This window comes from Diadema antillarum, unplaced genomic scaffold (genome assembly GCF_040938485.1).
Source record: "Diadema antillarum isolate AM-2024a unplaced genomic scaffold, OU_Dant_1.0 seq00000266_RagTag, whole genome shotgun sequence".
NCBI classification, from domain to species: domain Eukaryota; kingdom Metazoa; phylum Echinodermata; class Echinoidea; order Diadematoida; family Diadematidae; genus Diadema; species Diadema antillarum.
Genome location: NW_027271303.1, coordinates 439,385 through 460,572, shown reverse-complemented (window position 1 = coordinate 460,572; position 21,188 = coordinate 439,385). Strand labels below are relative to the sequence as shown.

General features: G+C 38.3%; 1 protein-coding gene across 1 annotated transcript in view; it reads left to right on the top strand.

Moving 5' to 3' along the window:
* Nucleotides 1-20,875: 20,875 nt before the first annotated feature.
* The window catches only part of LOC139729860 (acyl-CoA dehydrogenase family member 10-like), a gene marked incomplete at its 5' end in the record, with an annotated part of 57,246 nt that continues 56,933 nt past the window's right edge, over nt 20,876-21,188 (top strand). The window contains one exon of the mRNA XM_071640783.1: nt 20,876-20,981. Coding sequence (XP_071496884.1) covers nt 20,876-20,981 — 106 coding nt within the window. The remainder of the gene's footprint in view (nt 20,982-21,188) is intronic.

Here is a 21,188-nt window from a genome sequence, read left to right as displayed (position 1 = left end):
TTTGCACAAGAATACGAATGTATCAGAGAAGTTAACTCACTAATAGCAAACATTATTTGTGATACAAATTATACCTGAACGCCAACCACTTTCGTCAAAGAAAAACAAACAAACAAAAAACTATAAAAAATATCACAAAGTAGGTTTATAAGAACAAATCGTTGGTTGAAAATGATAAGGGCATTAAGTTACCACTAAACCCATAGTGTTCGAGACAACTTAAAGCCCTTTTCATTCTCAACAGACGAAATAGCGTCACTTTAATTAGATATGACATATATAAAAACATGAATGCTTGTCCTGGTGGATGCATTAAGAGCAACCACGAAGCCATAAAACCCACATCATAAGGAAAAAGCCCCGATCAAAGCCCAGGTGTCGCAAGTATATCCTCTTAATGACATCAACGCCTAGAAGGCAGCTTTTCTGAAGCTGAAAATATTAATGGACTGGCACATTACAGCTGCCGAGAGGACAAGGGCATTTTTCTAATATACATGTGCCTGAGAATAAAACTTTTTACTTTTTTGTATTCGTTTGTTTGAACAAATACCGCACTATGAGCTTATGACTGAATTGGATATAGGAGCTCAGAAGTAAGTTAACATAAATTATGCCCTTTTGAGACTCCAGATTCTTATTTATTTATTTATTTATTTTTTTTTGCAAACGAGGGCTACGAACGTGAATTTTATTGAGCGAGCGCGAAATACATTGCAAATCAATCTATTTAAGCATGAGACCTTGCTAGTAGCAGTTTTTTCTTTTGAATACAGCTGGTGCACAGACAAGAGAATACAAACACGCACATGAATACATGCATGTCTCATGTACATGAGTCTTTTGTATAATTCCTAGCAACGCCGGCGCGCCGCCATATCTTTAACGTCACACTCACCCTATAAGGGATTTATGCTCTGATATTTTATTCGCGCAAATCCCTCTCTGTTTTTTATAAATTCGGCTTTGATATGTCACCTCAAATCTCTAAAATGGGTTTGATTAATGACATAGCTGTTTCAGGCTCATTTTGGGCATCGCATCATATTCCCATTTATGTGAATCCCTGAACTCTGCAAAGCCATTATACTGCGAATTATTCAAGTACAGCTCTGTGCGAATAATTTCGTCATTTACAAAATTATTTGAATATCTCACGTTGTTCTTCTTTTTCGCCGCTGTGTATATAGTCTCAGTGACTGACGTATACAATCGCAGTGATAAAATCGTATTATACTCTCATTGAAGTATCCCATGCTAAACTATTTGGGAGTTGATAGAATTGCAAGGTCAAGAGCAAAGTAAGAGTATAATATAGTGTGGCTCTGGCAAGAAATAGAATTATAGATACAGGAAACAAGAAAGAGAGAAAAAGATATGTGAGATGAATTACAAAAACAATGTCTATTGTGACTTGCACAAGTTCATGTCTTCCGCGTGTTTATTGTAACCGTGCACATTGCCACCACGTAATGCTTGACTTCTCACACACACACACACATATATATATATATATATATATATATATATATATATTGTGAATGCATATATTTTTATGCGCCACATGTCAAACTTGCCGCACCCATTATATATCGCAAAAGATGAGGATTTTCAGACAGAAAAATATCCAAATGGGTTCATGGCAGGTGTGGTTCCATTTAATGTTATAACAATAGCCAACAATGCCAGAACGAGACGAAAAATATAAAGCATATAAAATCAATTTCATTTGACGAGTATTCATAATCTATGCACGTATGTATGTATGTATGTATGTATATGTATGTATGTATATGTATACTCTATCTATCTACCTATCTATTCAATTATATATTCATCTATCTATCTCTATATGTCTACATATCTATCTTTCTATTCTTTATCTATCTATCTATCTATCTATCTATCTATCTATCTACATATCTATTCATTTATCTATCTATCTATCTATCTATATAATCATGTCTACATAATATCATTCCACTTTATCTATCCATCGATCCTTCTATATAGTTAGCTTTCTATGTCTACTTGCTATCTACTCTCTAAAAAAAAAATCGAGTGAAAATATTCACTCTTAAAGGAGTGAATACAAAAAAGAGTGAATTTAGAGTGAAATTGGAGTGACTTTTGAGTGAAAATGTTCATTTTCACTCATTTTGGAGTGACCTCAGGATCACTCGAAGATTTTGGAGTGATCCCTGACGTCACTCTAAAACGAGTGAAGATGACCATTTTCATTCATAATCAACTTCAATTTCACTCTAAATTCACTCTTTTATGTATTCACTCCTTTAAGAATGAATATTTTCACTCGATTTTTTTTAGAGAGTACTTAACATCTGTTTATGTAATTATCTTCTTTATATTGTATATCTATCTATCTATATATCTATCTATTTATGATTATATATCTATTTATCTATCTTTCTATCTTTTAACTAGCAGCACCCGTGGAAATCCACGGGTCTGAGGGGTTTAATTTTTTTTCTCATAATACGATTTTGCACATTTTTATTGAAGAAATAAAAAGAAAAGTCTTCTCATTCTTTCGTTAATTGTGCTGTCTTCTAAATGACCACCCTTCCCAGAAATTTTATAATACATTTTTGTAGTATATGCCAGGCGATCCGGTCCATTGGTAGGGATCATTCCCGCCACTACTTGCTTTTATTATAGAACTTGAGTTTCGAGGGGTTATTTGCACCCGTTGAAGTCCAACAGTTGTCTTGTTGCCCCTCACCCCTCCCCCCCCCCCCTCACGCACACACACATTTCCACCTCCGCAGGGCAAAAAACAAAAACATTCAGGGAAAAATTACCAAAAACGCAAATGAGATTCCCCGAAAGTTCTGCCCACAGGTTGTTCCCGTCGAAACGGGAAGATATTAACACTATGACTTTGATTACCCCGTGCTCTTGCATCCACGCGGGCACCTGCGGGAATCCACGGCTGGTCTCAAGGCCTCGGTTTGTTTTGCGGTTTTTTTTTTCATGTTTCTTTTCCCCACGTTATGAGAGAAAAATAAGATATATCTTCATAATTTTGCTCCTTCCTTTTTGTTTTTAATCACCAAAACTTGGCTTGATATATCATATTAATATAGAACTACATCTGCTTCAGATTGTACATTATCATAATTAATATTAGGCCTACAATTATTGCTCCTATTATTGTTATTATTATATCATTATTATCATTATCCTTATTATTATTATTATTATTATTATTATTATCATCATTGTTATTATTTGGGGAGGGGGAGATCATAGTCATCAGGTTTAATAGGCACCCGTGTGAGTAGGTTCTCACGACCTCGTATTTTTTTTCTTTAATATTTTTCCCATGTTATGGAAGAAAGAAGAATATATACATCACTGCATTCGTCTTCATTTGCTCCCTCTTTTTTTTTGTCACCAAAACTTGGTTTGATAGACCATAGAACCACACATTCTATTTCCACTTGCAATTTTAAAAATAGGCGGTCGGCAAAGCGAGGTTTTCCTCTACGTCCGCTCATCTTATGAATATGTATGATTACGGCAGCTCTGCAGTAAACGAATGGACACAGCTGCGCGTGTAATCTGATATGGGTACGATCGGCAAATATATTTAGCCGCGTCCTAAACAGTCTGCGTACAATGACACCCGGACTTGAGAGCAAACGGCGAGCAAACTAAATGACGTACCTGAGCTGCATATAGTATATATTCTGCAGTTGTGCAAAATACAATTACATAACCAACGTTCGTTGTTTTCATTTGGGGACGCCAATAATGGCGAACTGTACGTAAATGCCCTTGTAGTCCATATCACGCACACACAGATTCGTGTAACTATCGTCAATACATTCAGTACACACGTAACAGGCGGAGGCAAAGGTACATCACAGAACTATATACACACAGTGTAGAGTGTGTATAGAGTTCTGCGAGGTACATTGTGTGTGTGCGTGCGCGTCCGCCGGAAGATGTCAGAGATTTCGCTGCACCATCATCTTTAGTATCCCCCAGTGTCTCTGCAAGCTAAAAGATGGAAGATCGAGAGAGCAGGAGGCCAGCGCAGGTTCCGTGAATATTGAAACGCTCGGCTCTTTCGTCACGCACAAAAATGCATTATGCATGTAGCTAATTAATTTTTCTTTTTCGTCCTCGACGTCGACACGGAGGCGGAGAGGGGACGAAACCCGCGCCATTCGATGTAGGATACTCTCCTGCGGCCGACGGCACCGGTCGCAACTGCCCGGAGCCGACGGCTCGGGAGGAGATAGAGAAACCAGCAACGCCGAAATAAAACAGGAAATACATAAGGCCGCGACAACAACAACAACTTCGAGTATTATAGTATAGGACTAGCAGCACCCGTGGAAATCCACGGGTCTGAGGGGTTTTATTTTTTTTTCTCATAATAAGATTTTGCACATTTTTATTGAAGAAATAAAAAGAAAAGTCTTCTCATTCTTTCGCTAATTGTGCTGTCTTCTAAATGACCACCCTTCCCAGAAATTTTATAATACATTTTTGTAGTATATATATGCCCGGCGATCCGGTCCATTGGTAGGGATCATTCCCGCCACTACTTGCTTTTATTATAGAACTTGAGTTTCGAGGGGTTATTTGCACCCGTTGAAGTCCAACAGTTGTCTTGTTGCCCCTCACCCCTCCCCCCCCCCCCTCACGCACACACACATTTACACCTCCGCAGGGCAAAAAACAAAAACATTCAGGGAAAAATTACCAAAAACGCAAATGAGATTCCCCGAAAGTTCTGCCCACAGGTTGTTCCCGTCGAAACGGGAAGATATTAACACAATGACTTTGATTACCCCCTGCTCTTGCATCCACGCGGGCACCCGCGGGAATCCACGGCTGGTCTCAAGGCCTCGGTTTGTTTTGTGTTTTTTTTTTTCATGTTTCTTTTCCCCACGTTATGAGAGAAAAATAAGATATTTTCGTCTTCATAATTTTGCTCCCTCCTTTTTGTTTTTGATCACCAAAACTTGGCTTGAACTACATCTGCTTCAGACTGTACATTATCATAATCAATATTAGGCCTACAATTATTGCTCCTATTATAGTTATTATTATATTATTATTATCATTATCCTTATTATTATTATTATTATTATTATTATTATTATTATTATCATTATTATTATTATCATTGTTATTATTTGGGGAGGGGGAGATCATAGTCATCAGGTTTAATAGGCACCCGTGGGAGTAGGGTCTCACGACCTCGTATTTTTTTTCTTTAATATTTTTCCCATGTTATGGAAGAAAGAAGAATATACATCACTGCATTCGTCTTCATTTGCTCCCTCTTTTTTTTTGTCACCAAAACTTGGTTTGATAGACCATAGAACCACACATTCTATTTCCACTTGCAATTTTAAAAATAGGCGGTCGGCAAAGCGAGGTTTTCCTCTACGTCCGCTCATCTTATGAATATGTATGATTACAGCAGCTCTGCAGTAAACGAATGGACACAGCTGCGCGTGTAATCTGATATGGAAGGGTACGATCGGCAAATATATTTAGCCGCGTCCTAAACAGTCTGCGTACAATGACATCGGACTTGAGAGCAAACGGCGAGCAAACTAAATGACGTACCTGAGCTGCATATAGTATTCTACAGTTGTGCAAAATACAATTACATAACAACGTTCGTTGTTTTCATTTGGGGACGCCAATAATGGCGAACTGTACGTAAATGCCCTTGTAGTCCATATCACGCACACACAGATTCGTGTAACCATCGTCAATACAACAGGCGGAGGCAAAGGTACATCACAGAACTATACACACAGTGTAGAGTGTGTAGAGTTCTGCGAGGTACATTGTGTGTGTGCGTGCGCGTCCGCCGGAAGATGTCAGAGATTTCGCTGCACCATCATCTTTAGTATCCCCCAATGTCTCTGCAAGCTAAAAGATGGAAGATCGAGAAAGCAGGAGGCCAGCGCAGGTTCCGTGAATATTGAAACGCTCGGCTCTTTCGTCACGCACAAAAATGCATTATGCATGTAGCTAATTAATTTTTCTTTTTCGTCCTCGACGTCGACACGGAGGCGGAGAGGGACGAAACCCGCGCCATTCGATGTAGGATACTCTCCTGCGGCCGACGGCACCGGTCGCAGCTGCCCGGAGCCGACGGCTCGGGAGGAGATAGACAAACCAGCAACGCCGAAATAAAACAGGAAATACATAAGGCCGCGACAACAACAACAACTTCGAGTATTATAGTAGTAGATGATTATATATGTATTTATCTATCTGCACCTCTGACGGGCTAGGTGTATGGTTTCACCAACGTGTTTCTTTACGAATGAATAGATTAAAAAAACAACCATGAGAGTTTGATTAGGTGATTCGATCAAGTCAATATACTAAGAAAATCTTTTTGACGGCCTCAAATCTAAAAAGAAAAAAAAGAGGCAAATAAAGAACAAAATCAATAAAGACAAAATTAACAGCGAATTTTCTAAAACGAAGCAAACGGTACCATTTGAGGTAGACCATATTTCATGTTACATTTTGCCACACTAGTTTCTGTCGTTATGATGTGTAATGTGTTTTATGTTCATGACATTTGTATCTGCCCCTTGGTAGGACAGTTAACTTACAGAAAGGGTTACCCTGCTAAGAGAATATAAAAAAATTATGAAGTAGTAGCAGCAGCAGTAGTATAGTAGTAGTGGTAGTAGTAGTAGTAGGTGAGCTCCATTTTTTTAAACTTAAAATGTTTGTTCGCTTGTTTGTTTCTAGTGATTTCCTTTTTTTCATCTTTTTCGTTGTTTTTTTTAATCCCCTCTTTTTGTTATATGATAGAGGATTCCGAATCGTACTGAGGTTTACACAATCATGTTGTATTAAATGGATCATGTCTTTTTTTATTTTTAGTGTATTTTATTTTTAGTATTGCTAGTGTAATGTTGAAAAATATGCCATGCGAATTTTTAGAAATTAAGAATGATTTTTGGAAGATATCATGAAAATCCAGAAAAAAAAAACCCCACAAATAGTAGAAGTAGAAATAGAAGTAGAGCGGAGGATGTAGCACAACACTACAATGTTGCGATAACCATGCACCAATCCCACGAAATACCTGGAACGGGGGTACCCCGCCCATGATCCATATATAGATGATGATATGGGCACCTTGCCGGAATGCCCATCAACCCCACCCCATGGCCACCTGGTACCCTATACTCGTACTCAAAAGACACCCTCTGAATATTCTTTTACTGGCAGCCATAGCCACTCATGTTCACTGCCGACTGTCCGTGGAAAATCGAGGTACCGAAACGTACCTGGGAAGCAGCTGCAAAACATGCGCGATCGCTCATCATCTTGCAGTTCACGGATCAACCCTGTTTTTAGAAGGTCGACGAGTGAGAAGGTCACAATAACTGTCCGTTCAGAAGTGGCCTGTGACACGTCTTCTAGTACTCAACAAGGACCGTCGCGTTGATAATCTGGTAAGTAACTGAGGTTGCTAGCCTGTATTCGAAAATGTTAAGCTGTCACCTCATATAGTCACATTTTGTTGGCGTTCGTAGATGGCATTTTATGTTTTCTTCGTTGCTGCTTGATCAGCCGATTAGATTATGATGGCAAATAGCGTGGCCCCATACGTAGGGTTTGGTGTTACCTGGCGTAGCACGCACATACTGCATGCTGTGTGATAAAATTACATGTAGATTTACTGTAGCTAGAACCCCTATTCTACCTAATAATCTTTATGATAATATCTTTTATCTACTACTCCGTCGACATTATACGTTACTCTGGTCTGAGACACTGTATTGGACTCTATTTGGAGTACTCAGTACTCTTGCATTCAGGAGTATGCTGTCAGTTTTCACTGCCACTACTAGATCTACACGAAATAAATTACAAGCAGTGTTTATGACCGACACGAGAAAATAATGATTAGCCATTAATATTAGCACTGCTTTATTTAGGAGAGGGGAAAAAAGAGAGGGAAAGTGTAGACTGGAGCACTTATCTATCTTATCTGTCAGTGTCAGGAGAAATGTCTTACATAGATGGAGTGGCAACTCTAAATCAGTCCGGGAAACCCGCTCATGAGGACTGCTCCCGCGTACGAGGACTGCCCTGCCTCATGAGGACCGCCCCACGCCTCATGAGGCCCGGGGGGGGGGGGGGGGGGGGGGGGAGGGGGGAAACGCCTCATGAGGCCCCCTATTCACTTCTATTCGTCTCACATCTGACGTATAAATTGTCGCAACTTTGCACAGTGATTTTTTGTTACACACACATGTCCACTATCCATGATGAAAAGAAGAAAAAAATCCTATCTGTTTTTTTTTTTCAAAAATCGAGTTTTAATCAACCGATGCAGAGCGCCCATCAAAACACGGGCGCCAGCGTGTTCGCACAATGCAAGACTGCCGCACCTAGCGGCCTGATCCGACTAGTCGGATCAGTCGGATCGCTCCTCATAGTCGGATCGGTCCTCATGAGCAGGTTTCCCGGACTGAAATGCATGCAAGCACATGTTTGGGTTAAAAAAGCATCACAAATCGGGATGTCTAACGTTAGCAATGATGTACATTCTGCTAGGCGCTATGCTTTTAAGTCATGCTCAACACGACTGAGGTTGCAAGACGAAGTTTGGAAACGAGTTTGAGTTTGTAAATTGTATTATGAGCTATCTGTATTTCACCATCAAACTTTAAATGAAATGCTCAAATTGATTTAGGACAGTTTATTGTTTAGGAAAGAATTCAATATTATACAATGTACAATACATGTGTTTCTAGTTTCTTCCTAATAGTAAATACCCACATACACATAAAAATGAAATGAAAATCAGGTCCTCCAAAAACTAATATTTTTCTATGATGTGCACATTTGCGTGTTAGTCTATTTTATAATCTGGGATATCTTGATCTTTCAAATAAAGGACTCCGCCATCGTTGAAGTGTGTTCCATCTCGCTTTTAAACTTTTTGCTAGTAAAATCGTCGGTATTACACTGCATTTTGATTTGCTGCTTCAATTCGAGGCACTCCATTTCATTGTTGCCGTCACATTGAAAGGGAGAGCGAACTATGCAGTCAGCCAGGGGGGAAGGCTTTCCTGATATGATCAGAGTGCTTGTCCCGATTATTGATGCTCTCTTTTGTCAAAGCACATGGGTAACACCTGCAGTTGAACGCATAACTTCTAGGTGGTGCCGAGTATGACTTCAAAGGAGAACAGTAGCTGCTTATCCTTGTCTGCTAACACCTCTCTGGTGTCAGTTTTCTTTTTTCCACTACACATTATTAGCTGTGCTATGGCTAAAGGTGGATAAAATTTACATTGATATTATATTACCTACATTGTAGAACCTCCAGTCACCCAACATATGATCTAATCTAATTAAATCACAATCCCTCAAATTTTAGCATTGCATCAGCACAACAGGTGCATTTGTCAATAGTTCAAAAGCTTCAGCTTGTGTCTTAGAGCCTGACTCCTCCATTAGCAATTAGGAACTAATTTGCAATGAACGAGAAGTGCCCCAGACAACACAGCCACAGTCAGTCAGCAGTATGACAATGAGATCCTTTATTGAAGGGTGTTTTGTGTACAGTGTGTAGCACTTGCTTATAGGTTCATGAGACAGTCATAGCTACAATTTTGTAGGTTGACCTGAAAATTCTGTCGGTGATCTGATCTATCTGATTTGTCCTTTACAATCATGATTTCAAAATATTTAGTGATGCATTAAAGTTCTCTGCCCCTCATCAAACTATGGTAGATCTCCCATACTGTATAGAAAATGATATGTGACCCGCTACAACAAAATGATCCTAAAGTCGGGCGAGGTCGATTATTTGAAAATTGCATGATATAATCCCCTAATCTTTCTGCTTTAAATTGATATATAACACATTTTATAAAAAATAATCGGCTGCGGAGATATCGATGTTTAAAAGAGAGCATGTCGAGACGTCTGGAAAATCACTATTTCGAGAAAAGCACCCTAAAAGTCTTCCTTTCGACGCAATCGCGATCAAGGGACACGCAAGTCAGTTTTCACCTCTGGACAATAGAAGGTAAGCCCTAGCAACCCCCGAAGAGTTCATGCAAGCACATCAGCGTCGGCGGTCTCCTCACCAACCAATTAGTGACCAGGATGTGGGAAGCGGCTGAGCATAGCGCACCCCACCCGCACGCACCAGTCGACTGGGCAGTGTGCGAGCTTCATGCTTCGGTTAACAGCAAGCAGCAAACTGACCAATGAGATCACTCTGGTCGTTGTTAGGGGAGGAACCTATCTGTGGCGCTCAATCCAAATTTTTGAACCAGTTTCTGCTTCGTTGAAACGCCAAAAAAACATGGCTCAGAAAAACGCTATTTTTTGGTCTTTCCTTAGATCATTTTGCTTCAAAATTTCGACAGATGATAGAAGACATGTTAGACTCCAATAATATATCAAAATCAGAAAATCGTAAGTTTTGACCAATTTTAATGCTCTGACTTCAAACTCGATTTTCACGGCTTCGACCGTGCGCGACTTTAGGACCTTTTTGTTGTAGCGGGTCACATGTTATCTCCAGTCTTTATCTGACTTGAAAGTGGAGATCCCTATCCAAATGTCAGAGTGTAAGTTATGCATTATTGTATTAAAGTGATGGCAATGTTTTATAAGTTATTCTAGAGAGTAATTGTAGGCTTGTACAGTGTATAGAATCTATCGAGAAGTCCCATACTTAAAGTGTTGCTATGATTGAAGAGGTTTACAATGCTCAAACACTTCTGTGTGTGTAATTTATTTAATAAAGTACATGTATGTCCAGCTGCTTGCTGTATCACTGGCTGAAAGAAATTTCTGTTTGTTTATATAGCGGAATAATCTACCCTGTACCAATCTAGACATCACTTTTATGCTCAGAAAGCACAAGCAGTGACCACTGCAGTGATTAGAAGAAAAAAAGAATCTAAAATTTCCTGAATATTTTATAAAATCAGGTGCTCATCATTCCCATTCTACAGTTTGTTGTAATTCATCAGCTGGCAATGGGTGAATGATTTGTGCATATTCATACAATAGATTAATCACAATCGATCTGCCAGCTAGTGTTCACACTTAACATAATATGCGTGAAAATCACATCCAAGTTGTTTATGATTTATGAGGATCAAGAGTGACCATGGCACAGTTGTCCCTGGTTTTACCATGGCATACAAGTAGGTCACTTCATCCGCTGGCAAGTTAGTGAATGAACAGTGCTCATTAGATTTTATCAACAAAGCTGACCGAGATGAGGTGAGGTTTTCAATCAATTCAGTTAGGATGCAAGAAAGTCTTCAATTTGGTTGTTCCATGCTGGGTACTCATCAAGCCATGAGGCGGGGGGGGGGGGGGGGGGGGGGGTAATGTACATCTAATGCATGCTACAGACACCAAGTGCTGTAATAATATGCCTCACTTTCAGAATGATGGCCATGGATTGGGGTTGACTTGTCTGAGGCAAAGAAAAAACAAAGCAGCAACACAACAAAACAACTTAATTCAAATCAATGATTTCTGGTTAAGTTGTCATAGAAACGAGATATGAATGCTGATATATGCTGAGAGGGGTAAAATAGATCTATAAAGATAGAAAAACACTAAAAACTGACATTGTTTGTTACCACACTGTAAAAATACTAATAACTTTTAGACAGGAGCTAGCTCCACATTTACAATTTTCTACAACATATATTGACTACTTTTAGTTGAAGTGATATAAATTGTAGAGTAAAACCCCACGCATCCTTGACCTTTGTTGATTCTACCATTAGTTGAAATATTTGAAAGATCTCACACCTCGTCTGTTGGGGTCAAGTTGGGCCAAGAATTTGTAATCTGTCTCTTATCAGTCAATATGATACTGTCTAATTGGGGTCATTCCACAAGATGGACACCCACAAGTCATACAGCCCAAGAGTTGATACAACTCACGAGTTTGACAATGAAAATAAAGCCCATGAATTGGACACTAGGTAAAAACAGCCCACAAGTTTGACATTACAACATGGGGCTTAAATGTGTCAATCTTGTGGGCCTGGTTTGCTTAGAATCAAACTCATGGGCTGTACATGACTTCACTTGTGGGTGTCAGTCTCGTGACTTGTACCCATCTAATCACTAGATGGGCAATTCCACGGTAACTGACGTTACATGTAAGGATTTTCATGAAATTGTTTACCTTGTAGTTTTGTGAATGAAAGCACCTTGGGCTTGCAATTAGCATTGATGAATAAGTTCATGAGAATGAAGAAATAGGTGGAAAGTTTTTCTCTCAAACTGCATTTCTTATCACATAGCAAGTGAAAATGTGTCGGTAACTGATGTTACGGAAAAAGGACATGGGAAATTATGGTGTAGGTGTAAATGGAAATATCTCATGTCCCTGACTTTTAGCCTTTATGTGTTTAATATGGCAATACACCTAGGTTCTTAGGAACAGGTGTGCAAAATAATGTGCACTTTAGTTGTCTCCTTTTACCACCATGCCAATTTCAATGAAGGCATGACGGTAACTGACGTTACGTAACTGACGTTACGCTTACATTTGCCATAGGGTTTACACATGCAAAATCATGATTGGGAATAGCTATGTGATATTTCATAATTCTGACCATTCAGAATGATTTGGTTGATATGGAGTCATACCTTGGTTCATCAGTCATAAATACACAATGAAATGAAACAGTAGTCCATTTTCTTTGTGTTCTATGAAAACTTAAAGGTAAACATGTCAGTAACTGACGTTACGTAACTGACGTTACACATACTTTGCCGTGGGGTTTACATAGAACTAATTTATTTAACAGGTTATTATACTGCTGCAATGTACCAGTGACAATCCCAGGCAACTACATCAACAAATTAAAACAAAATCTAAAGACACAAATAATATTGGGTGGGCTCTTAGGGGGTACCCCCCCCCCCCCCATGCCATAGCACAGTTGGGCAAAAATAATGTAAATGCACAAGAGGATATTTCTTGACATTTGTCTGAAGATTCAATTTTTATTCAACATTTATGATTACACAGAGCCATTAATAGATTAAGCAGTTCCAAGTATAAATATATTGACATGACTAAGGGCTTTTTTGTTTGTTTGTTTGTTTGTTTGTTTTTCAATGAACAGGAAAGTTTTTATCTACATAGAGTGCTCCACCCATAATACCTTGTAGTACTACACAAGACATGGATATTTTTGTGCTTGAAAAAAATATCAAAATATCTTCCAGGTCATGGGGAAAAAAAACATGTATCAACTCATAAATATGCATAAATATGTATGAAATCTATTGTGATATATTTCTCCTTCTTTTCTTTATTTTACTCCTGATGATCTCCATCATCAATTGATTTAAATGAAAAGTGTCGCACTTTTAATATTTCTCTGTGAAGAAGAAAAATAAATGTTTTTTTGGTCAAAAGAGCATTATTTTATTCCTAGCTTGAAGGAATTTAACTGTTTTTCTTTTCCTTTTCACTGATATAGTGTATCACGGCTTGCAAATACATTCGAGATACCAAGAAATCGGACTTTGTAACGAAAGAATACTAAAATCAATATAAAAAACTCTTCCTGTTCATAATTATCATGTGTTGTATTACAAAATGTCCCTGCATGAATAGAATAAAGTAATCAACAAATACACACTGTATGAACAATTTTTTTTTAAAACCCTATAGAATCCTCTCTCACTTTGAGCAACATCAGTGTTAAGTTTCAAACAATAATGAGTACATGCCTTACGTAACATAATACAAGATGAGCCATGTTAACTACACCACACATTTAAGTGCAAGAGAAGAAATATCTGTTTGTGCATTTGCCTTTTCCTGAAAAAAAAAGAAAAATGCCAGCAAAAGCAAACATTGGTGAAGATTGTTAAACTGTTGGTATACAGCTGTGCAGAAGTTTGTTTTTTGTTCTTATAGAAAATGTGGTTAACATGCCATCATGTCACTGATTAGGCCTACAAACTTTGGTAGCTTTATCATCCCGTAGGACTGGGAATGTACTAATTTGAGTGCATATACTGCATGTGGCAAACTAAACTTCCAGATGATTTAACCTTAAACTTGTGCTGAATCAAAAATCGAAAGCTCAAGCCCCCCCCCCCCCCAAAAAAAAAAAAAAGATAATCATGGTAAATGAATGAATAAATGAATTTAGAAATAAAATTAAATATAAAAAAAAATATCCATGGACATACCATGGTAATGACATCATTTCCTATGAAAGGGATTGCTGCTCTTTGTTGTAAGTTGACTTCCCAGAGGTATTGAAATGGCCAAAAGTCAAAAAATTTGCCTCAGTTATAATTACTGTCATGGTAACTGACGTTACATACTCGTGTATGATGTTTCGGTAACTGACGTTACACATTTTGTAGTGTTCATTTTGACTCTCCAGTATGCCAAGTATCCTTATTTCTGGTATTAAAATAAAGGCATATAGGCATACATTAGAAATCCCAAGTTACATCATACAGCTCACTTCCTTTGATGAATAAACTTAAAAATTCCTTGTTTTTGGTAACTGACGTTACATCCATCATTACCAAAGTAATTAACAGTTTTTATCAAATTCTTTAAAGCTACCAGCTTTTTTTTTTCTATCGTGTGGTAAAAGACTTCTCTGGTAACTGCATACATATGAAAGATTGTTGTTTAGAGTACTAATAAAGTGGATATACAGAGAGTAAGTTATGCGACAATACACTCTTTTCACCATTGAGTTATAGGCATATTTTGGCAGCCATTTTGAAAATCAAAATGGCCGCTTTTATTGAAAAACATAATGATTCTTAAAACTTCAACTCAAGTACTGTCTGAAAATGTATGGTGTTTGAAACAAATATCATTTTGAATTTTTGGCACCTGTGTCCTAGTTACCGTGGAATTGCCCAGATGCAAAACAAAACATCCACTGCACATAATGAAAAAAGTAACAACATTTATAAATCAGTGTACTTACATGTTGCAGTGTCATCAAGGTATGTTGTAGAACATGTGAAGAACATGGAAAGTGGTCAATTTCATCTGTATTTATAACTGATGTCTTTCCAGAGAAGGTTTACTCTCTTTTGCAGTAGTAGTGTTTACTCTAGTACTAGTACTAGTACTAGTACTACTTTTTAATCACTGCAGTCATTTGCCGCAAGCTCTTTAGCTGCGCAGTCACAGTAGCATTCACCAGACATTTAGAGCTTCTGTTGCTGGAAAATTTGCTTTCAGAGCTGATGGTTTATGTTTTTTCTCTTCATCTTAAAGTACAAATGTAGTTAATGACTAATTTTGCCGAAGGACATACTCCATAATTCTGTCGGTCAATTCCATGGAAAGGTTGCATTTTATGAAAATCAAACTATTGAGTATAGATGATTAATGAAGCTTAATTAGATGATCTGGTATTGTTTACTCAAAGCAGCCTTTCACAACGGATATTTTGATACCTCATTTGTGAACGTGGAGTGGAGTTATGTCCGAAAAACCTTCATTTTTCATGAAAATTGCCAATTTTTGCAGAATTTATGTATCATTTCTGATACACTATTATGACCATAATACAGCTTGTGTAATTCTAAGATGGCTTATTTTCTGAATGTTCTTTGGTCATAGATTGGTTTTATGATGTTCTAGAACTTGTTCCGCCATCAGTAAATATTATTCTCTCAATCTCAAAATGTGGTAGTTGATAGCGTCCCATAAGTCACGTTTTTGTGTCCCATCAGTCACACTGGTTTTCCCTATCCTGCTACTGTACCAATGAGTAGATATTCATATCACTTGGCTCAGGGTAAGCACCAACCTTTTACTACATTCAGGAAAGAAAATATCTTTCCAGAGACTCTGTGTGTAAGAATATTTCAGAACTTACTTTCCCATGTGAAAAACGGTGGTCCTCAAATGTCCCATAAGTCACGACAGCAATTTTTCGTTGCTGTACGTAAAGCAATGATACTTTTCAAACTAAGTATGGTGTTTTCATAAACTGTGATATGATGGATCTAACCATGAACTGAGAAAAATGCATTTGATGCAACTATTTTCTCAAAATACTGGTTTGAAATTGCCGACAATTGTCACTTTGTCCCATAAGTCACAATGGAATTGACCTGTCGAGCTTTAATAGCAATGGCAAGTTGCAATGTTCACGTTCATTCACTTTGTCATATGCCTATAATTTAATGAAATTCTACCTTCAATATAGACATGTTGGACACATTATTAGTGGTTATAGATGCTGGTAAATGGCAAGTGTTTTTGAGAAATGAGTGTATTGTTATGGCGTGAAAAACATATGTGGAAGCACTTGACGAAAGTGCTGATCGGCAATCATGACTTGTTAGTAATGCCTGAATCCTTTCTAGCCACAATCTCAAGGGTGGGTTGTTCCACTTTTAGAAAGGGGAGTAGGGAAGTGTAAAGTTTGGAACAGATCTTTAAGTTGTATCATTATCTATAGGCAATGGCTGACTACTACAATGTACTGTATGTACATGGCTCACATTATCTAATCTGACTTTCCGGGTGTAGGGCAATTGCCCCCTGGGCAATTACCCCGGACCCTTCCCCTGGGCTTATCCTAATCCTAATCCTGAACCTAATCCTAACCCTAACCCAAACTCCTAACCCTAGCCCTAACCCTAATCTTTACTCTAACCTTACCACTAACCAGTATTTAGCCGGGGGGTAATTGCCCTCTGGGGGCAATTGCCCGGATACGGACTTCCCCATATAGTATGATGTGTCATATATGCACTGATTTTAATACACAATTGGTGTTTGTATGTGACCACATATTGATTTTTAAGGAATGCTTACTAATGAACTAGTTTAAGTGCTGTGAAGTATAAAGCATTGACCATGCAAAAATAATGTTTTTGTTGTTGTTTGGTTTTGTTATGCCATTACATACACTTGTCTATATACATGTACCTAAAACTTCTCTATTTTGCAGTGTAGAGGTCACAGGTACAATGTAAAAGCAGTGGACTTACAATGCTATTCAGTAGTCTTGTGTCTTGCACTATAGTAGATCACATTGGGTTCATTTTTTTTCATGAATCTGAGAAAAAAACAACAACATATCAAGGACTTTGATAACCCTGTCATGTGTGACTTTATATTTAGAGATTTATGACACCCGTCAGAGTGCAATTTTTTTGACAGCTTTCAAATTGAAATCAATAAAGAAACCATACTTTTTGCAATTCAATTAAATCTGTTCAGTTTATTCGCTCGTATGGAAATTGAATATTGTTATGTTCCAGATGTAATGAATGAAAAACTCAATGTACTTGATGGCAGTGATACTGCAGAATTGGCCATGTGATATCAATACCTCATTGTTTTCATGTTTGTTATTTCTGAGTCTGAGAAAAATTGTATCAAGGACTTAATTTCTCAAATGTCTGAATTATGGTAAAGTTGTCATCTATACTTCCCTAAATTGATGTTTGTTTGTTTGTTTTTTATATTCATTTGATACTGGGAAATTCAGATGAGTTTTGAATAACAATTCATTTGCTCTTCTGCAATCATCAAATTCTGACATCAGTGTGCAGGAACTTGATGTATTACAGTGTTGGTAACTGCAAGCATTAAGGTAATGGAAAATATCAGTCTTACATGGCTTCTAGTGTTTGTTTGTTTTTTTATGGAAAAACAGATCAAGGACTTTTTGTACCACTCCACCTGTGATATCTTGCTTGTCCTTTCTGATACTTTCAGCTGTATGTCACATGATTAAAGGACAAGTTCACCCTCCATCAATTGAAGTTTACCTTCATCCCTTATTATATACTAAGTAAACAATTTCCTTCACATTGCGAAAAGGCCGCACCATTCACGGAGACTTGTGAGGTCGTGTGGAGAACTATGTAATGTTTTGATTGGTTGCTTAAGCAAGTCACTTTAAAACTTTTCAATATTTTCAAATTATATACTATCGTTTGATATTCTTATTTTTTTGACATAAAACTTCTCAAATACAATTATTTTTGTACTGAATATTGTATGCATGGATGATTAAAGTGATAATGGATCGAAGTATGAATTTGTTTTGAAAAGTATTGCCCCAGTCACATAGACATCCCGGATCACCCCGGACCACCCCGGATCTGATCCAGGGAGAGATCCGTGTTGACGCCGGGAGGCCAACACGGCAACTTTTAGAGGTCAAAAACATTCGGCGTCATCCGGGGATTGCCGTGTTGGCAGAGCAATCCGGGGTGGTCCGTGTGGCTGCCGTGTAGCTGCCATGTTGATCCGTGTAGATGCCGTGTTTGTCCGTGTAGACGCCGCGCTCTTCCGGCCTTATCCGTGTAGCTGCCATGTTGATACCGTGTGTACAGTCATACCAAAATCCCGGATCTCCCCGCATCACCGTGTAAATCCTTGAGCATCCGTGTTTATTTATATGTGACTGGGGCATTAAGGTAAAAGGCCAGCTTTACGAAAAGGTGATCGGGTACAGCTTACACGCATCAAGTGAGTGCATTGTACACCTTTTTGCTTGTGGTCACGATCAAAACAAACACACTTACTTTTCATAAACAGCAATCTATCGCCCAGTGAATTATTCTTGCACTTTGCTGTTGTCCCTTTAAAAAAAAAAAAAAAGTTTTGGCTCAGGTTGTGCACATAGTTGAAGTTCTGTTATGTCCAGGCCTGATGACTTTCAACAATGCTGTAATGCTGACGAATAAACACCAAGCAAATTCCATGAGATTGTACAATGAGTTCATTGACTCCTTGCCTGATTAAATTGGTGTAATGTAGGCAAAAGAAAGAAAAAAGTTACTAGATGGTTAGCAGTGGACCTTCATTTCATGGTAACACTGTGGTTGGAAGGGACATATCCTTTTCCTTCCAATTTTATCTCGTATATCACAAGAGAAATATGAGAAAGAGTTGTGTCTAGATCTGTGGGGTCATGATATGACCACCTTTAGTTTGCATAGTTGTGTCCTGCTTAAATGCAAAATACATGGTTGTGTCATTGTTTCTTTTAAGTGTGAAATATTTAGAGTTTCTCATACTTGTAGCTTTCGTATTTTTATTTTGCTTTTTTATTTTCTGGTTTTGATAAAACTTCTATCACTCTATTGGTTTGATTTCTCTCAATTTATCTCAGCCAATTTCATCATAAGCCACGGTCACATTACGCTAAAGCTATGCGTAATTTACTTCCCGATAGTTTCCAGAAGTTTTAGCATGCAATCACACAACCCACAAAACTATGAGCACTTTGTTTTCTATTAAAGAGGGATGCAAAACTATACCTTATGTACATGCATGTTCCATGTGGGCAAAAGCCATGCGCCCTCCTGGGAATGCTGAAAATTCAAATGCACAACAGCGGGCAAAATAGTGCACAGTGTATGTGCATACAGTATATCGTGAAATGGATCTATTAAATGTGTCAAACTGGAAGTGGCAATGGAGGTAGGGTGAATAGGATGGCAAATGAGTAAAATGGTTTCATCGTCATTACACATTGTATTTTGCAATGACTACGAAGTGTGCATACAGGGTTGTTAAAGGCCGAGAGTCATCCATATTATGTAACTCCACCATTTGTTCGCTTATCCACACTTTTAGAGGACTATTAAAGGAGCTTGCAGGGAGCAAAAAAATGGCAATGTGTACGCCATATAGTTAGCAAATCTAGTTTTTCGTGAAGTGGGACTTTCCAACAATTTTGCGCGTGGTTCAATTCACAATTGTGGAGTACAGTACCGAACACAGAAATGTATGCGTGCACGTCACATTTCATGTCAAGATCAAATTTCATATTTTCTTGTGTTTGAAAATTTGCAAATAGCACCCGACTCACAAATTTGATATATTTGACATTCACTTGTAATTAAAGTCAGTTTCCGACTGCCCGAACTTGGTGCGACACTGGATCATGAGCATTGTGTGTACGTAGTGTATCGCTGGGCTCAATCCCCATAACTAATGATGTACAGCTTTATACGCAGCCAATGTATGCGGCGCGCATGCAGCCGAAGAATCACTTGCTCAACATTAACTGGAGTAATAACTGTTAACAATGAGAATGATGTCTTTGGTGCACATATTTGCTGCTGGACAATTCTATTTCAGCAGGCTTGCACTAGTTGTGATTGTTTGATGTAACCGGATGGGCAGCAAACAAAGATGGATTCAATCATAAACCATGACAGCTGACGACCAACTTCCTCTCCAATGTAAAAGAGTGTGAATACAAAGATGGGGGCAGGGGTGGTACATTTTTTTTTTGTTTTGTTTTCGTGGGAGGGTTGCATGAATACGAAACTGTAAAACCAGAAACATTTACAGCACAAAACTTTCACGAATTGGAGCCAATAGCCTTTTTTCCAGCATGAAACTTTTGTGAGTCACCACTGGAATATGATGCATTCAGATTGTGTTGTGTTGACAGACACATGTACTGCATGCATGTTACTTTCACAAATCTTGACTCCTCATGAAATTCACGAAAGTTTCATGCTCGCGAAAATTTCTAGGTTTACAGTAGTCACTTCCACAGCATCAGTTAGATCAACCTACAGTCTTGGGAACACTTCAGTAAAATAACTGACACTGCCAACAGTGCCGATGGGAATTCATCGGTCAATTATTAATCAGGGTGTCAAAAATTGCAATATAAATGGGAAATTATGGTTCCTATGATTAAAGGTCAGTTCCACATTCATTGCAGTCTGTAATCGTCCAGTGGAGCTGTTGGCCATGCATCTCCTGAGGCTAGCGGCTCGCCCTGGATGCAGGAGAACCCAGTGGCAGTGGGCGTATCCGTGGTGCAGACTGACCAGACATGAAGCAAGGGACCAATCACGTGGCCAGTGCCGGGAGCTGAGTCTATCATCATGGCAACAGAAGACGAAGGCAGTCATCTTTGACCTTGGTGGAGTCCTAGTGCCCAAACCATATCCCATCTTTGCAGGTAAAGTTCAGGCTTGCTGACAAACTTATAATGTGTTGACCTAATAGTGCACTTTGTATGTTGTAAGTAGACTTTTTTGTCATTTGTTGTTGTTATTGATTATTGTTATTATTATCATTATTATCATTTTCATTATCGTTATCTTTATCACTATCATTATCATTTTCTTTTCAATTATTATTCTATTGTTATCATCAATACTGCTGT